General features: G+C 49.5%; 1 protein-coding gene across 1 annotated transcript in view; it reads right to left on the minus strand.

Moving 5' to 3' along the window:
• Positions 1-25,410, minus strand: part of nol10 (nucleolar protein 10) — an 80,916-nt gene that overhangs the window by 48,217 nt on the left and 7,289 nt on the right. Inside the window, exons 2-7 of the mRNA XM_072498775.1 lie at positions 15,727-15,772; positions 5,552-5,650; positions 4,547-4,624; positions 2,364-2,401; positions 2,055-2,191; positions 1,191-1,256 (exon numbers count right to left, since the gene is read on the minus strand). Coding sequence (XP_072354876.1) covers positions 1,191-1,256; positions 2,055-2,191; positions 2,364-2,401; positions 4,547-4,624; positions 5,552-5,650; positions 15,727-15,772 — 464 coding nt within the window. The remainder of the gene's footprint in view (positions 1-1,190; positions 1,257-2,054; positions 2,192-2,363; positions 2,402-4,546; positions 4,625-5,551; positions 5,651-15,726; positions 15,773-25,410) is intronic.

Here is a 25,410-nt window from a genome sequence, read left to right on the forward strand (position 1 = left end):
AGCAACCTTTTGTTTGTTGATAGATAACATGCTCATCTTGGTTTCTTTTTCAAACCTACTGCTGATTTCTGTTGGGGAAATGCTCACTTCTGTTCTTGCCAGGTTTTTGTTTTGCTATTGATACCAACTTTAGTAACACAACACTTAAGTTAAGTCCCCATTCCTATGCAATTGTTTAAAGAATAATTGAAAACTATCACTTCACAAATTCCAAATTCAATATTCTTCTTCCTCAGACTCTCTAACACAGTATGCAGATAGTTTAGTACACGCTATAGTAAGGCAATAGCACCACCTAGTGGCAGATATACTTACTTAAATCAATATAATCCCAACAAATTGGGCGGGATTCTCTGAGCCTGGGACCGGGTCGGAGAATCGTCCGGCCAGGCGCGATGACCCCCCGATTGCCAGTCCACCGATTCTCCGGTTCGGTGGCATTATCACCGGCGTGGGTCAGGGGCGGCTCTATGCGGCTCCGTGGCGATTCTCTGTGTGGGATGGGCCGAGTGACGGCCGGGATTTGGCGCCAGCCATTCACATGTGGTCCTACCTGGCGGGACCTCGGCGTTCATCCTGCAGGGGGGCAGCCTGGTGCATGGGAAGGGGGAGGTCTGACCCCTGCGGGGCCCTCCACCATGGTCTGGCTCGCGATCGGGGCCTACCGATCGGCGGGCCGGCTTCTCCTGGTGGGGGCCCCTTTTAATCCGCGCCGGCCCCTGTAGCTCTACGCCATGTTGCGTCGGGGCCGGCGCGGAGAAGGAAACTACCGCGCATGTGCGAATTTGCGCCAGCCACAGCGAGCTTGTGCAGATGCGCTGCGCCTGTTTGACATCGGTATCGGCAGCTGGAGCAGCACAAGTCTCTCCAGTGCTGTGCTGGCCCCCTGCAGGGCTCAGGATTGCTGCTCCTGGGGGCCTGTTGACGCCGTCGTAAAACATGACGGCGTCAACACTTAGCCTCAGGGTCACCGTTGCCCAATCTGTAAGAGCACAGCTTTCAGCCACTTGTACAATCTCCTTAATTTGCTCCCACTTGTGTCCTTGCTCTACTCTCTCAAAGTCTACATCGTTTGTCACCGACTATCTTTTGGCACATTATTGCTCAATATCAAATTACTCATCTCCGAAATGTTACGGAACATTTTATTGTACTAAAAAGTGTATAGTGCAAGTTATTAAAATACTTACGAAGCATCTGTCTGTAGGGAATTTAGGAATCGCCCCTGTTCCAAATTCAATCTGTAGACTTCAGAACTGGAGGGGCACAAAAGTAAACGTGTAGCAGCATTTAAAATTAAAAGAGAAGTTACAAATGGTTTTAATTTTTATAAGTCTTTAGTTTTATCTCTCATCAATTGCAGTTTCCCTGCAATCTCGAAGTCTTTAAAAGGCACTTTGTTGCTACAGGGTGTTCTTCCTTCTTTCCTCCCAAATCTAGATCATGAAATTCAGTTAACTCTTTATTAAATTTTCAGTTACGATTCATTATAATTCAGTTCAGATGACAAATGTACGATTTTACAAAATATTTACTATAAAGTAAATTGCTACATTTTCTTCAATCACTCTTTCTAGGTTGTCATCAAGAAGCTTCCACAAATGTATCCACTTAGCCATTCCTCTACTCTACCTGAAGAAAAGTGCACAGATAAAATAAAACATCCTTTTGTAAACTATGAACAAACAAGATCAAATGTAATTAAAAGCATTGCTCATGGCCATCAACAATCACAATGGAGGATTGTCAATCGTCTCCTTTGCAGCGAGACAAAACCTGCTGAATGCATGAACATGGTGGGATAAGAAACCAAAGAGCACAAAGAGCACTAAATCAAAATTACTTTGATTGAGCAACACAACAAAATAGATAGAAACTATAAACATCAGAAATATGGGTTTACTTAGTTTTACAGCCTAGTGTTCAGAACACATTTTGAAAATAATTGTGAAGACTTAAATCAACAGTTTATGTAAGTGTCCCACATTATCTAGTGTTACTTAATTTCAACCATTCGACAGAGCTAAAATGAGTTAAAAGGTCACTTTATATACCTTGCTCCTACAAAATAGAGATCACATGATGGATAATGATAGGAGAAATCTCTACCAAACTTAGGGATTCGTGTCCTGTAATAACGGCCATGCTGTGAATGAAACTCTACGTAACGGTCACACTGCAGGAAAACTATCTGTAAAAGTAAAAATGCAGTTATTAAAAGATGAGAATGAGAGCATAATTACTTGCAATTTGTTTGAAGACGTTTCTCAGGCACACTAATATGTTGTAATAAATGCAAGTCTACTAATTGTTTAATATATAATCTTTTCAATAATAAAGTATTGCAGAATGTACATGCATACCTTTGAATAATCGTCTGATAAGATCTCAAATGTTACAACTGCAAAAGAAAACAATAAAAGTCATGACATAGATAGTGAAAGTAAACAATCTACTGCAAACTAAAATATTATACTAAACAAATAAATTTTTAATAGAAATTAATGTGAAAACAATGCTTTAGTGTTGAGTATTTGCAATTACATTTCTAGAATTCGCATTCTATTTTATGTTCTTATTTCTAAATAATTATCATAAAGCTTGGTTTATAACCACACATTAAATGTGTATTGGTATCACAAACCTTGTAACTAGTGCAATTAAACCCAAAGTCTGAGATTGAAATATATAAAATGCAGGAAGTTTTACCCATTTCAAAAATCAATGTAAATAAGAGCTACCGCCAAGTTCAAGCTAGAAACTTGTCTGGCTACACTTGATACTCCAAAAAGCAATGCAATGCTGGACGATCACCGGTATAATTTAATCTCCAATGCTCACTGGAGGTGCCAGCGTCCAAACCACTAAATTTGTTTTAATACAAAGTAAGTTAAAAAGTTACCCATGCCAATGTTTTACAAATAATTACTTTATAAATATTGTTCTTCCAAAGGGGCTAACCTTGGGCAACCTCCTCCTGTTTCACACTCCATTGCCTGCGAAAGCTTTATTGACAGGTCAAGGCAGTTTCAAAGGTGAGATTCAGATTATTTGTATAGAGCTGCAGGGATCCATTAACTCAGGGTAGCATGCGTTTTCCCAACCTTTTTTTTTTTTTTTAAACACAAGGCTGCCTCTTTACTCTCAAGTGCTTCCTAGAAAGTGCAACTACCCTAGGGGCAATGGGGTGAGGGTGGGGAATGCAGCAGCTATTTGAGATCGAGACACCCTTGAAAAACCGTGCTCAGATCTCAGAAGTGCTGACCCAGTTACAAAAATTAGATCCCGCCCCCTCAGTTGCAGCGCAGATTCTGATGTGCGATGGAATGGCATGGAAAAGCCAATTCTGCAAACAAATAAATGTCTAAGATTCCATAGCTTGGCATGTCGGGGTCGCTCTAGCGCCAGCAGGAATCACTCGGATTTCCCCGCTGGCGGGAATCACTAGTTACGGTTTGAAAGAATAACGCCCATAGATTCAGGTTCCACATGCATCCAGCTGACATCCACCTCGACTTCTTCAGCACCTCTCTCAACCCGTCCACTATTTTATGTCAGTGTGCTCGTTTGACATGCAGTTCTGAAGGAACTATTTGGACCAACTAAATATTAACGGTACTGCCATTGCCGCCAGTACAAACTCTATACACGCTGGCCCTTGAAAGCAGAGGAAGAAAACAGATTGGTTTCAGGTTGAAACTCTGTAACCATGACACCTTATTCTGCTTCAAGCTAAGTTGCACACATCCTCACCATCACAAAGAATGCAACCCCCCCCCCCAATCACAGCCCATTTATGTGGAAATCCTCATCATTGCCATGGTCACCATTAAACTGGAGTGTTCAAATGCCACCATGGCCAGCTTCCATTACCTTCAGCTCCTCCAAACTTTGGCTGATGCTAGGATCCAGTACTTTTACCTCGCCTATCACCCCTTTACTTGCTGTTCTACATTGTTTCCCAGAACGGCCATTGCCTCAGGTTTAAAATTTGTATCTTATATTCAAGTTCCCCCATGGTCTTACAACTCACCATCCCCACAACACTTCAATCTTGTGCCTCTATCAAAGGTAGTTTCAGCTGACTACCCCTCAAGCTCCAAATTACCTCCTAAATCTATTCTGCCTTCCTCTTAACTGGTCAAAATTCTTGCCTAAATCACACCTCTTTGACCAAGGTTTTAAAATCAGCCCTAAAATCTCCCCCTTTGACAATTTTTGCCTGATGTTTTGCTGAAGTGCCTCAAGACATTTTTCACAGCAGCAAAGATACTATGTAAATGCCAGTTGTTTAAATTCATCACAAGTCAATTCTTTGTACAAAATTATGTTCAGACCTTTTCGTAGATGTGCAAGGGAAAATGTAAGAAAGACATAAGAAAAATCTACTTTTAGATAGTGTTGCAAACTTATAATCAAATGTTGTATACTATAGATTGAAAGATACAGCAGAGTTAAAATACATTATATTTTATTCAATGTTTGTAGGTCGTTTTATTAAAACTTTATATTAATTAGTTAATAATGCCAGAGTTATTTAGTCAACCTTCTGAATCAAGACATCGTTCAAACTTCATTGATAACTGGTATGTGTCATAACATCGAATTCGTGGCTTGTACGTGCCTGCAAAGATAAATAGTTTGTATTGGATATCAATAATATTTATTCATTCTCAAAAAGGAGTTGCTATAATATCACCCAACAAAAACAGATTTATCTTCCCCTTTAAAGAATGTTTTGAGCACTTGATGAGATTATTTGTAACTTTCAACTAATATTTAAAACTGAAATCCAAAGGATAAATTATATGTTTACAATTATAAAAACTCACTTGTACAAAGAGAGATGTTTGTAACAAACAAGATCAATCCTTAACAAGATGCCTCCTTTCTGGGCAGAGAAGCTCAAGTGTCACCTGTTTTCCCTCACAAGTCACAGCATTTTGAGCTTTGATTAAGTAAAGAAGTTAATCAACAAGGACTCCTTACTGACTACTGTTCATTAAGTTGTTGTGCAGATGATTTTTAAATTTAATCCCGATAATTGATTTAATTATTTTACATGGAATGAAAGGAAGAGTGATGGGTTGTAGTCTCTCTCTCTTTGTTTTGTCACTCTTTTTGAATAGGAGCACCATGACTGTTCGTTTCCAATTTATTGGTACTATTCCGGTGTCCAATGTCTCATGGTGATGATAGTCAGCACCAGAGATCTCCTCGTTAGTTTTTCCTCGATTCCAGGATAAATGCAATATTCCAAGAGAACTTAGTTTGTTTAATTATGATACTTTGCACCAAAGTAGGATTTCTAATAGTTGCTGTATAAAGCATTCAGTTAAATAACTGTAGAAAATAATAGAACACAAGTGTCAGCCACTTTATCTTACTGGGAGATAGTGAGAATTCAGCCTACAACTCCCGAGTGGTTTAAATAGGTATACTGTATCTAAAATATTTTTATAGACCAAGTTGAAAGATGGCAATAAAATAATTCAGCACAAGGGAAATAAAACATTCATGCAAATAAAGTAAACAAAATCATTTAGCTTACCAGTTGCAATGATATATTGGCCATCTCTTGAAACTTTAATGGTGCTACTAACTGTAGGCATCTCAAAGTCCTGGATAAGCTCAATTCTGCGACGTATATCTAGAAAGAAATAAAAATATTGGGTTTTTTTGCTCCCAGACAATCAGTTAATACCCTGCACTGCTTGTTTACAAGCCGGGCATTACATCATATAATACGCAATTTATTATTCTGCTGCAACTCAACTGCATGGTCTAACTTCTATAAACAAGCACATCGAGGCCAGTAAGAGGATAATTTCTGTAAATTTGCAGTTTCTTACAGCTCTTTATCAAGGTTGGGTGAAAGACATAGGGTAGGACTGACTTAGGACTGACTTGAGTTTCCAAAGATAATCCTAACATGCCTCTTGCTAAGAACCGATAAATTATGCTCAAATTGTTGCATTAAAACAAAAGCCCAAAAGTACTTGAGCCAAAAGCTCAACTGCACCATGCACGCAACGTCTACATGGAAGTGTGGTAGTTTCTCAGGCCAGAGAGCAGTTTTACAGTTAACTAGATTAAAAGTAAAACAAATAATTCCTCCTGAGTAAATTTGGTATTTTCTTTATTAAAAAATATTTTTATTCAAGGCTTTTTACATCTATACATAAAAATGTCAGAAGACCAAAACATCAACAGGAACAGAAACCCCAAGCTCCCAACTTCAGATACCAGACAAGCCTCACTTCCAAATTTCCCTCCCTTATTCCCCCACCCCCGCTGACCCCTCAATTCATCTTGATGAAATCAATGAACAGTTTCCTCCGCCGACCCTCGCAAAGTAAACTTGACCTTTTCCAAACCCATACCCCCACATTTGGCAGCGCAGAGTCCCGCCAACATAACAAGATCCATCTCCAGGCTGTCAGGGAGGCAAAGGCCAATACATCGGCCTCTCTCCCACCTGGACTCCCAGATCACTAAGCACTCCAGAATATCGCCACTCCCTGGACACTCCAGAATATCGCCACCTCTGGACACACACCGCCTCCATCCACCCCCACACTGGCCCCATCTTCACCGCCCAGTATATATGGGATTTACATCTGAGGCACCTTCTACAAGAAGTGGATTAAGAAACAAAACAGGATTGTTGACAGCTTAACAGAAATGCATTGTGTGGTGAAAAATCAAGCGGGGAAGGGTGGAATGTTCATGCTCCTCTGTGCTAGGCGTATACCACATGCCACATTGGTCAAAGACCCTGTAATCATACAGAATAGACATCACGTCCATTGCATTTGGGGGCCTATTCCGGAAATTAGTTAACAGCATACTCTAGCATGCACTGCGTGTATTATGTCATAACCCTAATGTGAATCTGTCAGCCCAATGGTCCTTATGATTACTGCAGTTTCCACCACAAAGGTAGGTGACAAAACACAGAGACAGAAGGAGCTATTCTGTCATGTGGCCAGCTGCCTGCTTCTCCAACGACCAATTGTTATCCTCTTCCTGATCAGTTCACTGCTTTGTTGAACACCCCCAGCATGCCGGTCACATCCTTATTACTTTTTCGGAGTTACAAAGCCAGGGCTCAGAGTGTGGACAGGGGAGAACCCCTAATCCAGCTCCTTGCCTGCTCCAAAAAACAATTCAAATTGAATCCAATTCATGGTCCCCACAAGAGACATACCAGATCTGAGCCAAAAGGCAGAATAGATACTACACTTGATCTTAGCCAAGAGAACCAGTTTTACATGCTCCTTTTACTCCAAAATGTTGGTGCCATGGGTCATGTTTATCACTGCATTTACACCTGAAGTCGAGGCCAAAACAATTCAAGACTGGAGGTGTATTTTGAAATTAAATCCTCAATCAAAAATCCTAAATCAAAACAATCCTCAGAAGACAAACATGGGACACAACTGACAGAATACCCTTCGTCATCCAGTACTTTCCCGGAGCGGAGAAACTACAACATCTTCTTCACAGCCTTCAACATGTCATCGATGAACATCTTGCCAAGGTCACCCCCACACCCCCACTACTTGCCTTCAAACAACCACGCAACCTCAAACGAACCATTGTTTGCAGCAAACTACCCAGCCTTCAGAACAGTGACCACGACACCACACAATCCTGCCATGGCAATCTCTGCAAGACGTGCCAGATCATCGACATGGATACCACCATTACACGCGAGAACACCACCCACCAGGTACGCGGTACATACTCTTGCGACTCGGCCGACGTGGTCGACCTCATACGCTGCAGGAAAGGATGTCCCGAATCGTGGTACATTGGCGAGACCATGCAGGCACTGCGACAACGAATGAACAGACATCGCGCGACAATCACCAGGCAGGAATGTTCCCTTCCAGTCGGGGAACACTTCAGCGGTCAAGGGCATTTAGCCTCTGATTTCCCGGTAAGCGTTCTCCAAGGCGGCCTTCAGGACGCGCAACAACGCAGAATCGCCGAGGAGAAGCTTATAGCCATGTTCCGCACACGAGTGCGGCCTCAACCGGGACCTGGGATTCATGTCGCATTACATTCATCCCCCACCATCTGGCCTGCAAAATCCTACCAACTGTCCTGGCTTGACACAATTCACACCTCTTTAACATGGAGTTACCCCATCTCTGGATCTGTAAAGATTTAATCACCTGCTAATGCTCGCATTCCAAGTATTGTCTGGCATTTTTGAATCTGTCTATATACATGTTTCTGGAACATACCTGCGGGAAGTGCACCCAACTTCAGCTCCTCAAAGACCGTGTTAGGGAACTGGAGCTGAAGCTGGATGAACTTCGGATCATCCGGGAGGCAGAGGGGGTGATTGAGAAGAGTTACAGGGAGGTAACCACACCCAAGGTACAGGACAAGAATAGCTGGGTTACAGTCAGGGGGAAAAAAACAAACAGGCAGACAGTGCAGGGATCCCTCGTGGCCGTTCCCCTTCAAAACAAGTATACCGTTTTGGATGCTGTTGGGGGGGATGACCTACCGGGGGAAGGCCCTAGCGGCCAGGTCTCTGGCACTGAGTCTGGCTCTGGGGCTCAGAAGGGAAGGGGGGAGAATAGAAAAGCAATAGTTGTAGGAGATTCAATGGTTAGGGGAATAGATAGGAGATTCTGTGGTCGCGAGCGAGACTCCCGGAAGGTATGTTGCCTCCCGGGTGCCAGGGCCAGGGATGTCTCGGATCGTGTCTTCAGGATCCTTAAGGGGGAGGGGGAGCAGCCAGAAGTCGTGGTGCACATTGGTACCAACGACATAGGTAGGAAAAGGGGTGTGGAGGTAATAAACAAGTTTAGGGAGTTAGGCTGGAAGTTGAAAGCCAGGACAGACAGAGTTGTCATCTCTGGTTTGTTGCCGGTGCCACGTGATAGCGAGGCTAGGAATAGGGAGAGAGTGCAGTTGAACACGTGGCTGCAGGAATGGTGTAGGAGGGAGGGCTTCAGGTATTTGGATAATTGGAGCGCATTCTGGGGAAGGTGGGACCTGTACAAGCAGGACGGGTTGCATCTGAACCAGAGGGGCACCAATATCCTGGGAGGGAGGTTTGCTAGTACTCTTCGGGAGGGTTTAAACTAATTTGGCAGGGGAATGGGAACCGGATTTGTAGTCCAGCAACTAAGGTAGCCGATATTCAGGACGCCAAAGCATGTAGTGAGGCAGTGGGGAAGGGAACACTGACAAAGGAGAGTATTTGCAGGCACGGAGATGGGTTGAAGTGTGTATACTTCAACGCAAGAAGCATCAGGAATAAGTTGGGTGAACTTAAGGCATGGATCGGTACTTGGGACTACGATGTGGTGGCCATCACGGAAACTTAGATAGAAGAGGGGCAGAAATGGTTGTTGGAGGTCCCTGGTTATAGATGTTTCAATAAGATTAGGGAGGGTGGTAAAAGAGGTGGGGGGGTGGCATTATTAATTAGAGATAGTATAACAGCTGCAGAAAGGCAGTTCGAGGAGTATCACCCTATTGAGGTAGTATGGATTGAAGTCAGAAATAGGAAAGGAGCAGTCACCTTGTTAGGAGTTTTCTATAGGCCCCCCAATAGTAGCAGAGATGTGGAGGAACAGATTGGGAAACAGATTTTGGAAAGGTGCAGAAGTCATAGGGTAGTAGTCATGGGCGACTTTAACTTCCCAAATATTGAGTGGAAACTCTTTAGATCAAATAGTTTGGATGGGGTGGTGTTTGTGCAGTGTGTCCAGGAAGCTTTTCTAACACAGTATGTAGATTGTCCAACCAGAGGAGGGGCAATATTGGATTTAGTACTGGGTAATGAACCAGGGCAAGTAATAGATTTGTTAGTGGGGGAGCATTTTGGAGATAGTGACCACAATTCTGTGACTTTCACTTTAGTAATGGAGAGGGATAGGTACGTGCAACAGGGCAAGGTTTACAATTGGGGGAAGGGTAAATACGATGTTGTCAGACAAGAATTGAAGTGCATAAGTTGGGAACATAGGCTGGCAGGGAAGGACACAAGTGAAATGTGGAACTTGTTCAAGGAACAGGTGCTACGTGTCCTTGATATGTATGTCCCTGTCAGGCAGGGAAGAGATGGTCGAGTGAGGGAACCATGGTTGACAAGAGAGGTTGAATGTCTTGTTAAGAGGAAAAAGGTGACTTATGTAAGGCTGAGGAAACAAGGTTCAGACAGGGCATTGGAGGGATACAAGATAGCCAGGAGGGAACTGAAGAAAGGGATTAGGAGAGCTAAGAGAGGGCATGAACAATCTTTGGCGGGTAGGATCAAGGAAAACCCCAAGGCCTTTTACACATATGTGAGAAATATGAGAATGACTAGAGCGAGGGTAGGTCCGATCAAGGACAGTAGCGGGAGATTGTGTATTGAGTCTGAAGAGATAGGCGAGGTCTTGAATGAGTACTTTTCTTCTGTATTTACAAATGAGAGGGGCGATATTGTTGGAGAGGACAGTGTGAAACAGATTGGTAAGCTCGAGGAAATACTTGTTAGGAAGGAAGATGTGTTGGGCATTTTGAAAAACTTGAGGATAGACAAGTCCCCCGGGCCTGACGGGATATATCCAAGGATTCTATGGGAAGCAAGAGATGAAATTGCAGAGCCGTTGGCAATTATCTTTTCGTCCTCACTGTCAACAGGGGTGGTACCAGGGGATTGGAGAGTGGCGAATGTCGTGCCCCTGTTCAAAAAAGGAACTAGGGATAACCCTGGGAATTACAGGCCAGTTAGTCTTACTTCGGTGGTAGGCAAAGTAATGGAAAGGGTACTGAAGGATAGGATTTCTGAGCATCTGGAAAGACACTGCTTGATTAGGGATAGTCAGCACGGATTTGTGAGGGGTAGGTCTTGCCTTACAAATCTTATTGAATTCTTTGAGGAGGTGACCAAGCATGTGGATGAAGGTAAAGCAGTGGATGTAGTGTACATGGATTTTAGTAAGGCATTTGATAAAGTTCCCCATGGTAGGCTTCTGCACAAAGTAAGGAGGCATGGGATAGTGGGAAATTTGGCCAGTTGGATAACGAACTGGCTAACCGATAGAAGTCAGAGAGTGGTGGTGGATGGCAAATATTCAGCCTGGATCCCAGTTACCAGTGGTGTACCGCAGGGATCAGTTCTGGGTCCTCTGCTGTTTGTGATTTTCATTAATGACTTGGATGAGGGAGTTGAAGGGTGGGTCAGTAAATTTGCAGATGATACGAAGATTGGTGGAGTTGTGGATAGTGAGGAGGGCTGTTGTCGGCTGCAAAGAGACATAGATAGGATGCAGAGCTGGGCTGAGAAGTGGCAGATGGAGTTTAACCCTGAAAAGTGTGAGGTTGTCCATTTTGGAAGGACAAATATGAATGCGGAATACAGGGTTAACGGTAGAGTTCTTGGCATTGTGGAGGAGCAGAGAGACCTTGGGGTCTATGTTCATACATCTTTGAAAGTTGCCACTCAAGTGGATAGAGCTGTGAAGAAGGCCTATGGTGTGCTCGCGTTCATTAACAGAGGGATTGAATTTAAGAGCCGTGAGGTGATGATGCAGCTGTACAAAACTTTGGTAAGGCCACATTTGGAGTACTGTGTACAGTTCTGGTCGCCTCATTTTAGGAAGGATGTGGAAGCTCTGGAAAAGGTGCAAAGAAGATTTACCAGGATGTTGCCTGGAATGGAGAGTAGGTCTTACGAGGAAAGGTTGAGGGTGCTAGGCCTTTTCTCATTAGAGCGGAGAAGGATGAGGGGCGACTTGATCGAGGTTTATAAGATGATCAGGGGAATAGATAGAGTAGACAGTCAGAGACTTTTTCCCCAGGTGGAACACACCATTACAAGGGGACATAAATTTAAGGTGAAAGGTGGAAGATATAGGAGGGATATCAGAGGTAGGTTCTTTACCCAGAGAGTAGTGGGGGCATGGAATGCACTGCCTGTGGAAGTAGTTGAGTCGGAAACATTAGGGACCTTCAAGCAGCTGTTGGATAGGTACATGGATTACGGGAAAATGATATAGTGTAGATTTATTTGTTCTTAAGGGCAGCACGGTAGCATTGTGGATAGCACAATTGCTTCACAGATCCATGGTCCCAGGTTCGATTCCGGCTTGGGTCATTGTCTGTGCGGAGTCTGCACGTCCTCCTCGTGTCTGCGTGGGTTTCCTCCGGGTGCTCCGGTTTCCTCCCACAGTCCAAAGATGTGCGGGTTAGGTGAATTGGCCAATGATAAATTGCCCTTAATGTCCAAATTGCCCTTGGTGTTGGGTGGAGGTGTTGAGTTTGGGTAGGGTGCTCTTTCCAAGAGCTGGTGCAGACTCAGGGGGCCGAATGGCCTCCTTCTGCACTGTAGATTCAATGATAATCTATGATTAATCTAGGACAAAGGTTCGGCACAACATCGTGGGCCGAAGGGCCTGTTCTGTGCTGTATTTTCTATGTTCTATGTTCTATGTTCATTCACCTGAGGAAGGAGCAGCGCTCCGAAAGCTAGTGACATCGAAACAAACCTGTTGGACTTTAACCTGGTGTTGTAAGACTTCTTAATATACAGTAGACACAAAGGAACGAGTTTTATGGTAAAACAAAATCAAACATTGAATCGATTCTGAAACTTCAGTCGAGGCTGAAATTGGAGTAGTGTACAATTTTGCACTCTACGTTTTAGCAAAGACTTGACAATGGAGGGTACAATGTCATTCCATTACAATGTTGCTGGCACAACTTAGAAATAGGAAGATGACTTGAAAAATTGACTTACAGGGGAGATTATTGGGGAATTTAAGAGTTGAGCAGATAGAAACAGACTATTTCTGTGATTGAGGGATCTGGAACAATACATAGTTACAAATTAATTGCAAGATCAAGAGAAGCTTTTCCTTTATTTAAAGGGTCATTAGTCACTGAGGCATGGACCACGTCAACATTTGGAAATGGGTTAGATAGGTGGTTGAAGAGGGGAAATAAAGGGATATGGGAACAGAGTGGAAAATGGGCGACAGCTAGCATGGAGGATACAACCGAACATGGGCTGGCTGAGCCAAACAGGATCTTTACGAATTATAATTTCTATACAATATTAGGGGTGTATTCATGACAAGGCATATTGATGTAGAAGGATGTATATGGGCACATTCCTGATTATAATAATGTACAATATATTCATCTGAATCATGCTATGAAGTGAAATAAACTATGTATGATTGTATGTTATCACTTGTCAGCCAGTACTGAATTTCCTAAACCATAGGCGGCATGGTGGCACAGTAGCTAGCGCTGCTACCTCACCGTCAGGGTCCCAGGTTCAATTTCGGCCTTGGTTGATGGTCTGTGTGGTTTGCACTTTCTCCCTTCGTCTGCGTGGGTGTCCTCCGGTTTCCTCCCACTGTCCCAAAGATGTGCGGGTTAGGTCGACTGGCCATGGTAAAATGCCCCATAAGTATCCAAATGGTTAGGTGGGGTTACTGGGATAAGGTGGAGATGTGGGCTTAAGTAGGGTGCTCTTTCCAAGGGCCAGTGCAGACTCGGTGGGCCAAATGGCCTCCTTCTGCACTGTAGGGATGCTATGATTCCCCATCCCCTCTCTCAGGACTCAAAAAGTAATTCTGAATAATGTAGAAATGATACACAGCTAGACATCTTGAACAAATGCAGCAATAAACACCACCCTAGGGTCGTCAGTTTTTGCATCCAACTGCAACGGATTCATTTAGGAGAAATTTTACTACTTGATCTGGTTTGGTGTGACCGCATCCAAAATGTTATACTTATTTTAATCTTGGTCTATAATATTGAAGTACAGTCAGCATTTACAAGGGTGTTTTCTCAATCTAAAGGGCTGAGTTATTAGAAAGGATTGTCTATCCTGCCACTTCATTGTCAGGATATTTGTCTATCTATATATCTCTTGAAGATCTTCACAGGCAGAAAAGAACATTATTCATTCAGGCATGGGATCATAGGAAAGTTTAAATGTAACTTGGAGCTAGAGTGCCTTGCCACTCAGTTATCTCCAGAGTATACTTTTGAACTACACTTTCAGGCCCATCTTTCCCCCACCCTAATCCCATCCTGTGGAACATCCCAATGCCCTACTCTGCTCACAGTAGATTCCCAAATCTGTGGGGAAACTAAAAGCAAAATACTGTGGATGATGAAAATCTGAAATAAAAACAGAAAACGCTGTACAAACTCAGCAGATCTGGCAGCATCTGTGGAGAAATAAACGTTTAATTCTGTTTCTTTCTCCACAGATGATGTCAGACCTGCTGAGTTTATCCAGCATTTTCTGCGGGGGAAACGTGTATGAGCGAGAATAAAAATAAATTTAGCAAGTTAGTGGCATCAGTCTTAATTCAACCAATTCTTCTTAGACACCAGGGAAGACCTGGTAAACACCAGAATTAACTCCCAAGTTCCATATGATTTGCAACTAATTTACCACAACAGATTTCCTAATGCATATATATACCAATCTTGCTTCTACAAGACTAACAGCTTGCAGGTGTTTCTTTAACATACCAGATTCTCCAAGGTGCTGTGCAAAGGAAATAATAAGAATGCGCACACTTCCAAAATGTCTCACGATACTTGAAAAAAATTCTACATTTGTACACACTTGTTGCTATGAAACCTCGAGTTATCAACTCATAATTGTGTCAACTGATTCACAATTATAGAATTCCTATATCAGCATTTAAATCAGAATCAGACGTGTAAACTTATACTCAAATTCCATCTGCCCAATGATGCTTCTGCATTCCTAATTTAGTTCAGCTTCTCCCAGTTCCTCATCCTGTGCTACAGCATAAATGCTACGCGCCCACCATGTTACTTCTCAGTTTCCTAAATTGTGCAAAGCTCTACTATTTAGTGATCAAAAATAAATCAAAATCTTCTAAAATGATAAGGACGGACAGACTGAACATGGGATTTTAAAAGTCTTACTTGTGCACACCTTAATCCAACTATACCCTGCCCACTATCTACCATTTCATTTGAAAGCAATACATATTCTGACTTCTCCATATTCAATGTTACAAACGATCAACGAATTACATATACACACAGTTCCTGTCAAGTAATAATTATTCCCTGTCAGATTTATCATGATCACAATTACATTTATCTATTCAGTTTACTTACTTGCTGCCAAGACCTTCCTGATGCAAGTTCCAACTTAAAGTTCCACAATCAAATGGCCTCCTTCTGCACTCCTTCACCAACTGACCTCAGGATAAATATATGTGAACTCTGTCCCCAAAGGCAGTACTTGAGCAGTGGCCTTAAAGGGACAGGCCAGTTAAAGAGCAGTCCGATCTTTCTAACTGATCAGGACCCCAGACTCTTCTGATCGCAATATCTTTTTAAAAAAATTTAGAGTGCCCAATTCATTTTTTTCCAATTAAAGGGGCAATTTAGCGTGACCAATCACCTGCTCTGCACATCTTTGGGTTGTGGGAGCGAAACCCACGCAAACAAGGGGAGAATGTGCAAACTGCACACAATGACCCAGAGCCGGGATCGAACCCGGGACCTCGGCGACGTGAGGCTGCAGTGCTAACCATTTCACCATCATGTTGCCCGCGATCTCAATGTCTATAAGCAATTGGCTTGGAAGCAGATTACAAATACAGCCACGCAAATAGAAATAAAAAGGCAAAAACTCAAATATTACATTAATCATATTTCAGTTTATTACGGTAAAACATTCTGGTGGAATTTTGCACTTACCAACATCATTCTTCTGTAAACTTCTCTTTTTTCTATCTGAAAGCCACTATAATGATGAAAATAAAAATATTCATAGTTACAGTTCAGACAATAGCTATTTGGAGTTCTGGAGATATGACTACATAATAATTTTTGTAGAATGATTCAGAGAGCCAAATTATTGAAAAATTAACTACCGAAACTTAAATTAACGATCCTGAAATATAGGGCTCAAGATTATAAAGGCTTAGAAGAAGCATCACACACCAAAAGGCTCAACAAAATATTACCGTTGCATGACTGGAGGCCAGTGTCCAGTGGTGTACCACAAGAGATCAGTGCTAGATCCCTTGGTGTTCGTGATATATGAAGATTGGCAGGGTGGTTAATAGGGAGAAAGAAAGTCTTCAGTTGCAGGGAGATATAAAAGGGTTAGTCAGATGGGCATATCAGTGGAAGATGGAATTTAACCCTGAAAAGTGTGAGGTGATGCACTTTGGAAGGAGTAACAAGACAAGGGAGTACTCAATGAATAGCAGGACACTAGGAAGCTCAGAGAAATCAAGGGATTTTGGTGCTTATCCACAAATCCCTAAAGGCAGCAGGATATGTTAATAGGGTTCAGTTGTAGGGAGACTATGTCGGAGCTGTCCCAAACTTTGATTAGGCCATAGCTGTGAGTGCTTTGTGTGCAGTTCGGTTTGCCTCACTATAGGGGATTACTATAGTGATTGCACTGGAGTGGGTGCAGAGGAGATTCACCAGGATATTGCCTGGGATAGAGCATTTGAACTACTGAGGCTAGGCTCAGAGATGGCCGAGTGGGAGATATGATTGAGGTGTATAAGATTATGAAACAGACTACTGGTGGCGGTCATGGAGTGAGTGGTTGCACACAGGGATGCAGACCGCCCGCAGGATGCCCCTCGGAGGCCACGGGAGACGGAGAGACCCGGACCCTCCAGCATGCGACGCCCGCAGGATGCCCCTCGCACGCCACGGGAGACGGAGAGACCCGCACCCTCCAGCATGCGACGCCCGCAGGATGCCCCTCGGAGGCCACGGGAGACGGAGAGACCCGCACCCTCCAGCATGGGACGCCCGCAGGATGCCCCTCGGAGGCCACGGGAGACGGAGAGACCCGCACCCTCCAGCATGCGACGCCCGCAGGATGCCCCTCGGAGGCCACGGGAGACGGAGAGACCCGCACCCTCCAGCATGCGACGCCCGCAGGATGCCCCTCGGAGGCCACGGGAGACGGAGAGACCTGGAGCGACAGGGATACGACACCCCCGTCACGTGCGGGAGCGACCACCCAGCGACGGGACACCCCTGCCCAGGACAGCACTACCCAGGAAGACGAAATACCGGACAGTGACTCAGAGTGGATGGGTGGAGACGAACCCCCACCCCAAAGTGCCATGGAGTCAGAGTGGGACGAAGAGCACGACACAACGCCACTGCTGTCACCAACACCCTCCACCATCGCAGAAACACTCACCACGGTTGGGCACTTTAGTGATGAGGCATCTGGTACACTCACTGGTGCGCACAACACAGCCGTCCCGGTACAGCAGGTGGAGGTAGGAGCAGCAGAGGGGCCGGGCGGTCGGAGGGCAGCCCAGCCCAAGCGAACATCTGCCGCCCAGATGGATCCCGGGTTCGCCACACCCACACATAGATCCAATGCAACCACCGACCCGGAGACGAGCGAAGAGGGTGACGGGCGGCTTGCGGCGGCTGCAGTCGCAGGTGGAGGAGTCCACCCGCGTCCAGGAGCTGGGAGTGGTGCCGGTCATGCGTGCCACCCAAGCTGACACCGCACGGGTGGCGTCCGCGGTGGAGGCAATGGGTGCGACGGTGTCAGACATGGGGAACGGTTTGCGAGGCCTGGGGCTTTCCGTGCAGGCGGCGTCTGTGGCCCAGGAAATGGCTGCCCTCTCACAGGAGGCCATGAGCCAGTGCCAGCGCCAGATGGCAGAGGCGCTCAACGCCATGGCCCAGTCTCAGCAGGCCATCGCTGAGGGCATCGGCGCCAGTGGCCATGTGCGAGCCGGCGTCGCACTGTCACAGACAGGGTTTGCCAACCCCCTGGGCTCCATGGCTGCAAACCTGCAGACCCCTGTCGATACCAGCACGGGCCTCCAGGACTGGCAGCGCCAGATGTCGGGGGGGCGTCGGATGGCCAGTCCGTTCGCATCCCCCACCCATGGAGAGGCCTGGGGGCCATCGGGCACCCCGAGGGAGGAGGAGGTGGTGTGGTCCGTCCCGGCTCCCCCTGTAGAGGAGGTCCCGGTACACCGCGACACCTCGGACCCCCCCCTTCCGTCCCAGGTGCATCGGGTGGGCAACGGGCAGGACAGGCTGGCAGCTCGCCATCCCAGTCGCTCAGGCCGCAGCCTGGCCCATCGAGGCCAGGACGCCCCAGGAAACGGCCGCCAAAGGGATCCCGTGTCAGAGGGCAGGAATCACAGGAGTCCACCTCCAGTTCTGCTGTACCGTCTGGGGAACCACGTAGACGTAGTCAAAGGGCCCGTAAGGCCAAACAATTAGACACTGAGTAAGTTGGCACGGGTGCAGGGCACAGATGGGTTTTAGGGGCTAGGGCACGTGCATGAACTCCTTTGGTTATTAAAGTCAATGTTACACCTACAGAAGATGCCTTTGTGCTCTGTCCAAAGCGTGCGGGGGTGTCATGTACGTTGAGCGCAAGTGTGTGAGTGAGGGGTGGTCTTACCTCAGCCCCAAGTGAGTCTGCCCCGTTCCCCCTGGGCCGCCATCAACATTCCCCCGGGCAGAGGACGGGACCGTGCGCTGCAGTGTCACAGCCGCATGCAGGGATGGTCCGGGTGGATGGTGGTACTGTGGCCATGGGTCAGACATAGTCCAACAATGTGGAGCCAGGAGCTCATCGCAGGGCGGGTTGTCATCATCCTCCATGGCCTGCAATAGACACGTGTACACCCGCAACTGTGTGAGCCCGGCCCGTTGTGCCGCAGGTGGATCGGCAATGGGGGGGTGGTGGTGTGCATGCGGGTGGGGTGGGTGGTGGTGAGGGTGCTGGGTGTGTGGGGGGGGGGTGGGTGGTCGGCTGTTGCCATGGTGTGCGGTCTGTGGCCATACTACCTGATTCCCACGCCCATCTAGTCAGTGAAGCGGGCGGCTATCAGTCTGTCCCGTGCCCGCTGGGCCAGCCGGTAACGGTGGACAGCCACCCGCCTGTGTCTACCCCGTCTGCCCTGACCATTACCCCCATCCCCCTCATCTGGGGAGGACTGCGCCTCTACCTGCTGCTCCTCCACTCCGCCCTCCTCTGCCTGCGGCACATCGCCCCTCTGCTGGGCTATGTTGTGCAGGACGCAGCACACCACAATGATGCGGCCGACCCTATCTGACCGATACTGGAGGGCGCCCCCAGAGAGGTCCAGGCACCTGAAACGCATCTTCAGCACGCCAAAGCACCTCTCTATCACTCCCCTTGTCGCTACATGGGCATCATTGTAGCGGTTCTCCGCCTCATTGCGTGGCCTCCGTATAGGCGTCATCAGCCACGATTGCAATGGGTAGCCCCTGTCGCCCAGCAACCAGCCCCTCAGCCGGGGATGGCGTCCCTCGTACATGCCGGGGATGGATGACCGCGACAACACGTATGAGTCGTGTACACTGCCTGGGTAACGGGCGCAGACGTGCAGGATCATCATGCGGTGGTCGCAGACCACCTGTATGTTCATCAAATAGGTCCCCTTCCTATTGGTGAACACGGCCCTGTTATCTGCAGGTGGCCGTACGGCGATGTGCATCCCATCGATCGCGCCCTGGACCATGGGGAACCCGGCCACGGCAGAGAAGCCCACGGCCCGGGCATCTTGGCTGGCCCGGTCCACGGGGAAGCGGATGCAGCGGTGCGTCATGGCATATAGGGCATCTGTCACTGCCCGGATGCACCGATGTCTGCGAAATGCCGGACAGGTCCCCACTCGGTGCCTGGAATGACCCCGTTGCATAAAAATTCAGGGCCACCGTAACCTTGACGGACACGGGGAGAGGGTGTCCCCCGCCAGTGCCATGCGGTGACAGGTGTGCCAGCAGGTGGCAGATGTGTGCCACGGTTTCCCGCCTCATCCGGAGTCATTCCTGCATTCCCGGTCCGTGAGGTCCTGGTATGACTGCCGGGGCCGGTACACACGGGGCGCCCTCGGGTGCCTCCGTTGCCATGGGGCCGCGATGTCCTCCTTCCCCTCCTCGTCCTGTCGGTCAGGTGTCCCTCCAGCCTGGGCGGCTGCCGCCTGTCCCTCTGCAGGGGGGGGGGGGGGGAACGACGACATGCCATCATTGCCCATATCCCCTCCTCCCCCCAACCAGGAGGCATGGACCGCATGGGTCCAACTGTTGGAGGCTGGCACCTGGCCAGGTGGACCAATTCACTTGCCCTCGCATCCCCCTCCCCGGCACGGACCCCCCCCCCCAACCTCCACCCCAGCACGGACCACCCCCCCCCCAACCTCCACCCCGGCACGGCCCCCCCCCCCGAACCTCCACCCCGGCACGGACCCCCCCCCCCCCCGAACCTCCACCCCGGCACGGACCCCCCATCCCCCTCCCCGGCACGGACCCCCCCCCCCACCTCCACCCCGGCACGGACCCCCCCCCCGAACCTCCACCCCGGCACGGACCCCCCCCCCCCCAACCTCCACCCCGGCACGGACCACCCATCCCCCTCCCCGGCACGGACCCCCCCCCCAACCTCCACCCCGGCACGGACACCGCATCCCCCTCCCCGGCACGGACCCCCCCCCCCCCAACACGGCACTGACCCTCCCCCCCAACCTCCACCCCGGCACGGACCCCCATCCGCCTCCCCGGCACGGACACCCCCCCCCAACCTCCACCCCGGCACGGACCACCCATCCCCCTCCCCGGCACGACCCCCCCCCCCGCCAACCTCCACCCCGGCAATGACCGCCCCCCCCCCCAACCTCCACCCCGGCACGGACCCCCCCCCCCAAAACCTCCACCCCAGCACGGACCCCCCACCCCGGCACGGACCCCCCCCCCAACCTCCACCCCGGCACGGACCCCCCATCCCCCTCCCCGGCACGGACCCCCCATCCCCCTCCCCGGCACGGACCCCCCATCCCCCTCCCCGGCACGGACCCCCCATCCCCCTCCCCGGCACGGACCCCCCCCCCCAACCCGGCCCGGACCCCAATCTCCACCCCGGCACGGACCCCTCATCCCCCTCCCCGGCACGGACCCCGCCCCAACCTCCACCCGGGCACGGACCCCCATCCCCCTCCCCGGCACGGACCCCCCCCCCCAACCTCCACCCCGGCACGGACCCCCCCCCCCCCCAACCTCCACCCCGGCACGGACCCCCCCCCCCCCCCCAACCTCCACCCCGGCACGGACCCCCCCCCCCCAACCTCCACCCTGGCACGGACCTCCCCCCCCCCAACCTCCACCCCGGCACGGACATCCCCCCCCCCAACCTCCACCCCGGCACGGATCCCCCCCCCCAACCTCCACCCCGGCACGGACCCCAACCTCCACCCCGGCACGGACCCCAACCTCCACCCCGGCACGGACCCCAACCTCCACCCCGGCACGGACCCCAACCTCCACCCCGGCACGGACCCCAACCTCCACCCCGGCACGGACCCCAACCTCCACCCCGGCACGGACCCCAACCTCCACCCCGGCACGGACCCCAACCTCCACCCCGGCACGGACCCCAACCTCCACCCCGGCACGGACCCCAACCTCCACCCCGGCACGGACCCCAACCTCCACCCCGGCACGGACCCCAACCTCCACCCCGGCACGGACCCCAACCTCCACCCCGGCACGGACCCCAACCTCCACCCCGGCACGGACCCCAACCTCCACCCCGGCACGGACCCCAACCTCCACCCCGGCACGGACCCCAACCTCCACCCCGGCACGGACCCCAACCTCCACCCCGGCACGGACCCCAACCTCCACCCCGGCACGGACCCCAACCTCCACCCCGGCACGGACCCCAACCTCCACCCCGGCACGGACCCCAACCTCCACCCCGGCACGGACCCCAACCTCCACCCCGGCACGGACCCCCCCCAAATCTCCACCCCGGCACGGACCCCCCGCCCCTGCACGGACCCCTACCCCCCTCCCCAGCACGGCCCCCCCCCAACCTCCACCCCGGCACGGACCCCCCCCCCCCAACCTCCACCCTGGCACGGACCCCCCCCCCAACCTCCACCCCGGCACGGACCCCCCCCAACCTCCACCCCGGCACGGACCCCCCCCCAACCTCCACCCCGGCACGGACCCCAACCTCCACCCCGGCACGGACCCCCCCCCAAATCTCCACCCCGGCACGGACCCCCATCCCCCTCCCCAGCACGGCCCCCCCCCCAACCTCCACCCCGGCACGGACCCCCCCCCCCAACCTCCACCCTGGCACGGACCCCCCCCCCCAACCTCCACCCCGGCACGGACCCCCCCCCCCCAACCTCCACCCCGGCACGGACCCCCCCCCCCAACCTCCACCCCGGCACGGACCCCCCCCCCCAACCTCCACCCCGGCACGGACCCCCCCCCAATCTCCACCCCGGCACGGACCCCCCCACCCCGGACCCCCATCCCCCTCCCCCGCACGGACCCCCATCCTCAACCTCCACCCGGGCACGGGCACGGACCCCCCCCCCCAACCTCCACCCCAGCACGTAGCCCCCCCAACCTCCACCCCGGCACGGACCCCCCCCCCCCCAACCTCCACCCTGGCACGGACTCCCCCCCCCCCCCCCCCCCCAACCTCCACCCCGGCATGGACCCCCTCCCAGCCTACTCTAACCCCCCCCCCCACCGCGCACACACACACACCTCTCCTCACGCATTCAGACTGCGGCCACGCCATCGCCTGCCCAGAGCCAACCCCCCAGGCTGTCACTCACCTCCACGCTGGTTGGCGTGACCCTGGAGCACCGGGTCACGCCGATGAAAAGGTTTAATTTACGTCAACGTGAACGGTCATCACGTCGACAGGACTTCGGCCCATCCGGAAGGGAGAATATCGGCAGGCCAAAAATCGGATGCCTTGCGCAGACCCGTGACATTCTCCGACGGCAGCAGCGACATTAACGCCCCGCCAACTTTTCTCCCTTCGGAGACTTCGGCAACTGGCGGGGGCGGGATTCACGGCGGCCAACGGCCATTCTCCGACCCTCTTGGGGGGGGGGGGGGGGGGTCGGAGAATGACGCCCCAGGTGTTCAGATGAAATTGCAAAAGGATTTTCAAATGTGTCAACCTCTCGTGATGAAGTCATAAATATCATCCCCGCTACTTCCCAGTAGAGCCAGAGTTTTGTCCCTTTTTAATAAGTCTCATTCTTGTGGTGTGAGGGAGAGAGTTTCAGATTCCTGGGGCATTGGGACCGGTTCTGGGGGAGGTGGGACCCATACAAACTGGATGGGTTACATCTCGGCAGGACCAGGACTGATGTCCTTTGGGGGGGGATGGGGGTAGGGTGTGGACCTATGGAAGGATTCGGAGCAGGGAGAAATCAAGAACAAGAGAAGACAGGAATCAGAATAAAACTGATAGGCAGAGAAATCAAGGGCCTGTATCAGATAATGACATTGTAAAAAAAAAAAAATAGGGACAGGTCAAGGAACGTCAAAAGGATTTTAACCTGAACACAGAGCATTCAAAATAAAATGGATGAATTAGTTACACAGACAGATGTAAAGGGATAGGATATATGGGATCACAAAGACATGGCTCCAAGGTGATCAACGATGGGAACTAAACATGGAGGGCTATTCAGTTTGAGAAGCACAGACAGAAAGGAAAAGTTGGAGGAGTTGCATTGTTGAATAAAGATATTGGTACAATATTGGGGGAAGATATTACCACAGATGTTGTGAAACCTGTCTGGGTCAAGTTAAGAAACATCAAGAGGCAAAAATATTAGTAGGGGTGGTATACAGACCGCCAAACTGCAGTGGTAAAGTTGGGAATAGCATTAGACAGGAAATGAGAGATGCATGTGATTATGGGTGACTTTAATCCGAATATAAATTGGTGAGTCAAATTAGTCACCGTACAATAGAGGAGGAATTTCTGGCGTGTATAAGGGATGTGTTTTACAGAATTTCTGGTGTGTACACGGCCCAATATGTTAAGGAACCTACGAGGGAACAGGCCATCTTAGACTGGGTGTTGTGCAATGTGAAAGGAATAGTTTGATGGGGTGGCACAGTTATTAGCACTGCTGCCTCGTGACGCCGAGGACCCGGGTTCGATCCTGGCCCCGAGTCACTGTCCGTGTGGAGTTTGCACATTCTCCCTGTGGATCTCACCCCCATAACTCAAGAGATGTGCCGGGTAGGTGGATTGGCCATGCTAAATTGCCCTTAATTGGAAAAAATGGATTAGTAATTTAGTTGAGAGAGATCCCTTGGGGATGAGTGACCACAATAATGATGGCCTTATCAAGGCTGAGACCAGGGTCCTGAACCGCATTAAAGTTAACTATGATGGTATGAGGCATGAGCTGGCTATGACGGACTGGGAAACATTAATGAAAGGAAGGACAGCAGACAGGCATTCACAGAATTAATAGGTGAACTCCAAAAGTTGTTTATTCCTATTTGGTGCAAGAGTAGAACAGGAACTGTGGCCAAACCATGGCTTACAAGGGAAATTATAGACAGTATTAGATTCAAAGAGGCATATAAATTAGCAAGAAAAAGCAATAGACCCGAGGATGGGGACAGTTTAAAATTCAGCAAAGGCATATTACATTCGAAGAAGAGGCATACAAATTAGCAACAAAATCAATAGACTTGTGGATTGGGAACAGTTTAAAATTCAGCAAAGGCAGCCCAAGGGATTGATTAAGGGGAAAATACAATTTGAAAATAAGCTAGCAGGGAACACAAAAATTGACTGTAAACGTTTCTATAGGTATGTAAAGAGAAAAAGATTGATTAAAAAAAATAAATTTAAAGTACCCAATTCATTTTTTTCCCAATTAAGGGGCAATTTAGCTTGGCCAATCTACCTACCCTGCACATCTTTTTTGATTGTGGGGGGTGAGACCCATACAGACATGGAAGAACGTGCAAACTCCACACAGTGACCCGGGGCTGGGATCGAACCCAGTACCTCAGCACCTTGAGGCAGCAATGCTAACCACTTCGCTGCCCTGAGAAAAAGATTGAAATAAACTAATGTAGGCCCCTTACAGTCAGAAATGGAGGAATTCATAACAGGGAACAAAGAAATGGCTGGGGAACTAAATTTGTACTTTGCTTCTGTCTTCACAAAGGACGATATGAATAATGTACCAGAGGTCCTGAGAAACGTACGTTTTAGTGAGGAGCTGAACTAAATTAGTATTAGTAAAGAAATAGTTTTGAGGAAATTAATGGGATTGAAGGCAGACAAATCTCCAGGGCCTGGTAATCTTCATCCCAGAGTAGAAGGAAGTGGCCCTAGAAATAGTAGATCAATTGGTGGTCATTTTCCAAAAAAGTTTGGACTCTGGAATGGTTCCTACAGATCGGAAGGTAGCTGATATAACCCCGCTATTCAAAATGGGAGGTAGAGAAAACAGGGAACTATATGACCCTAACGTTGGTAGCAAGGGGTTAGAGTCCATTATCAAGGATTTCATAGCACAGCATTGGGAAAGCAGTGGTACATTCAGACAAAGTCAG

The sequence above is a fragment of the Scyliorhinus torazame genome, chromosome 4 (genome assembly GCF_047496885.1).
Source record: "Scyliorhinus torazame isolate Kashiwa2021f chromosome 4, sScyTor2.1, whole genome shotgun sequence".
NCBI lineage: Eukaryota > Metazoa > Chordata > Chondrichthyes > Carcharhiniformes > Scyliorhinidae > Scyliorhinus > Scyliorhinus torazame.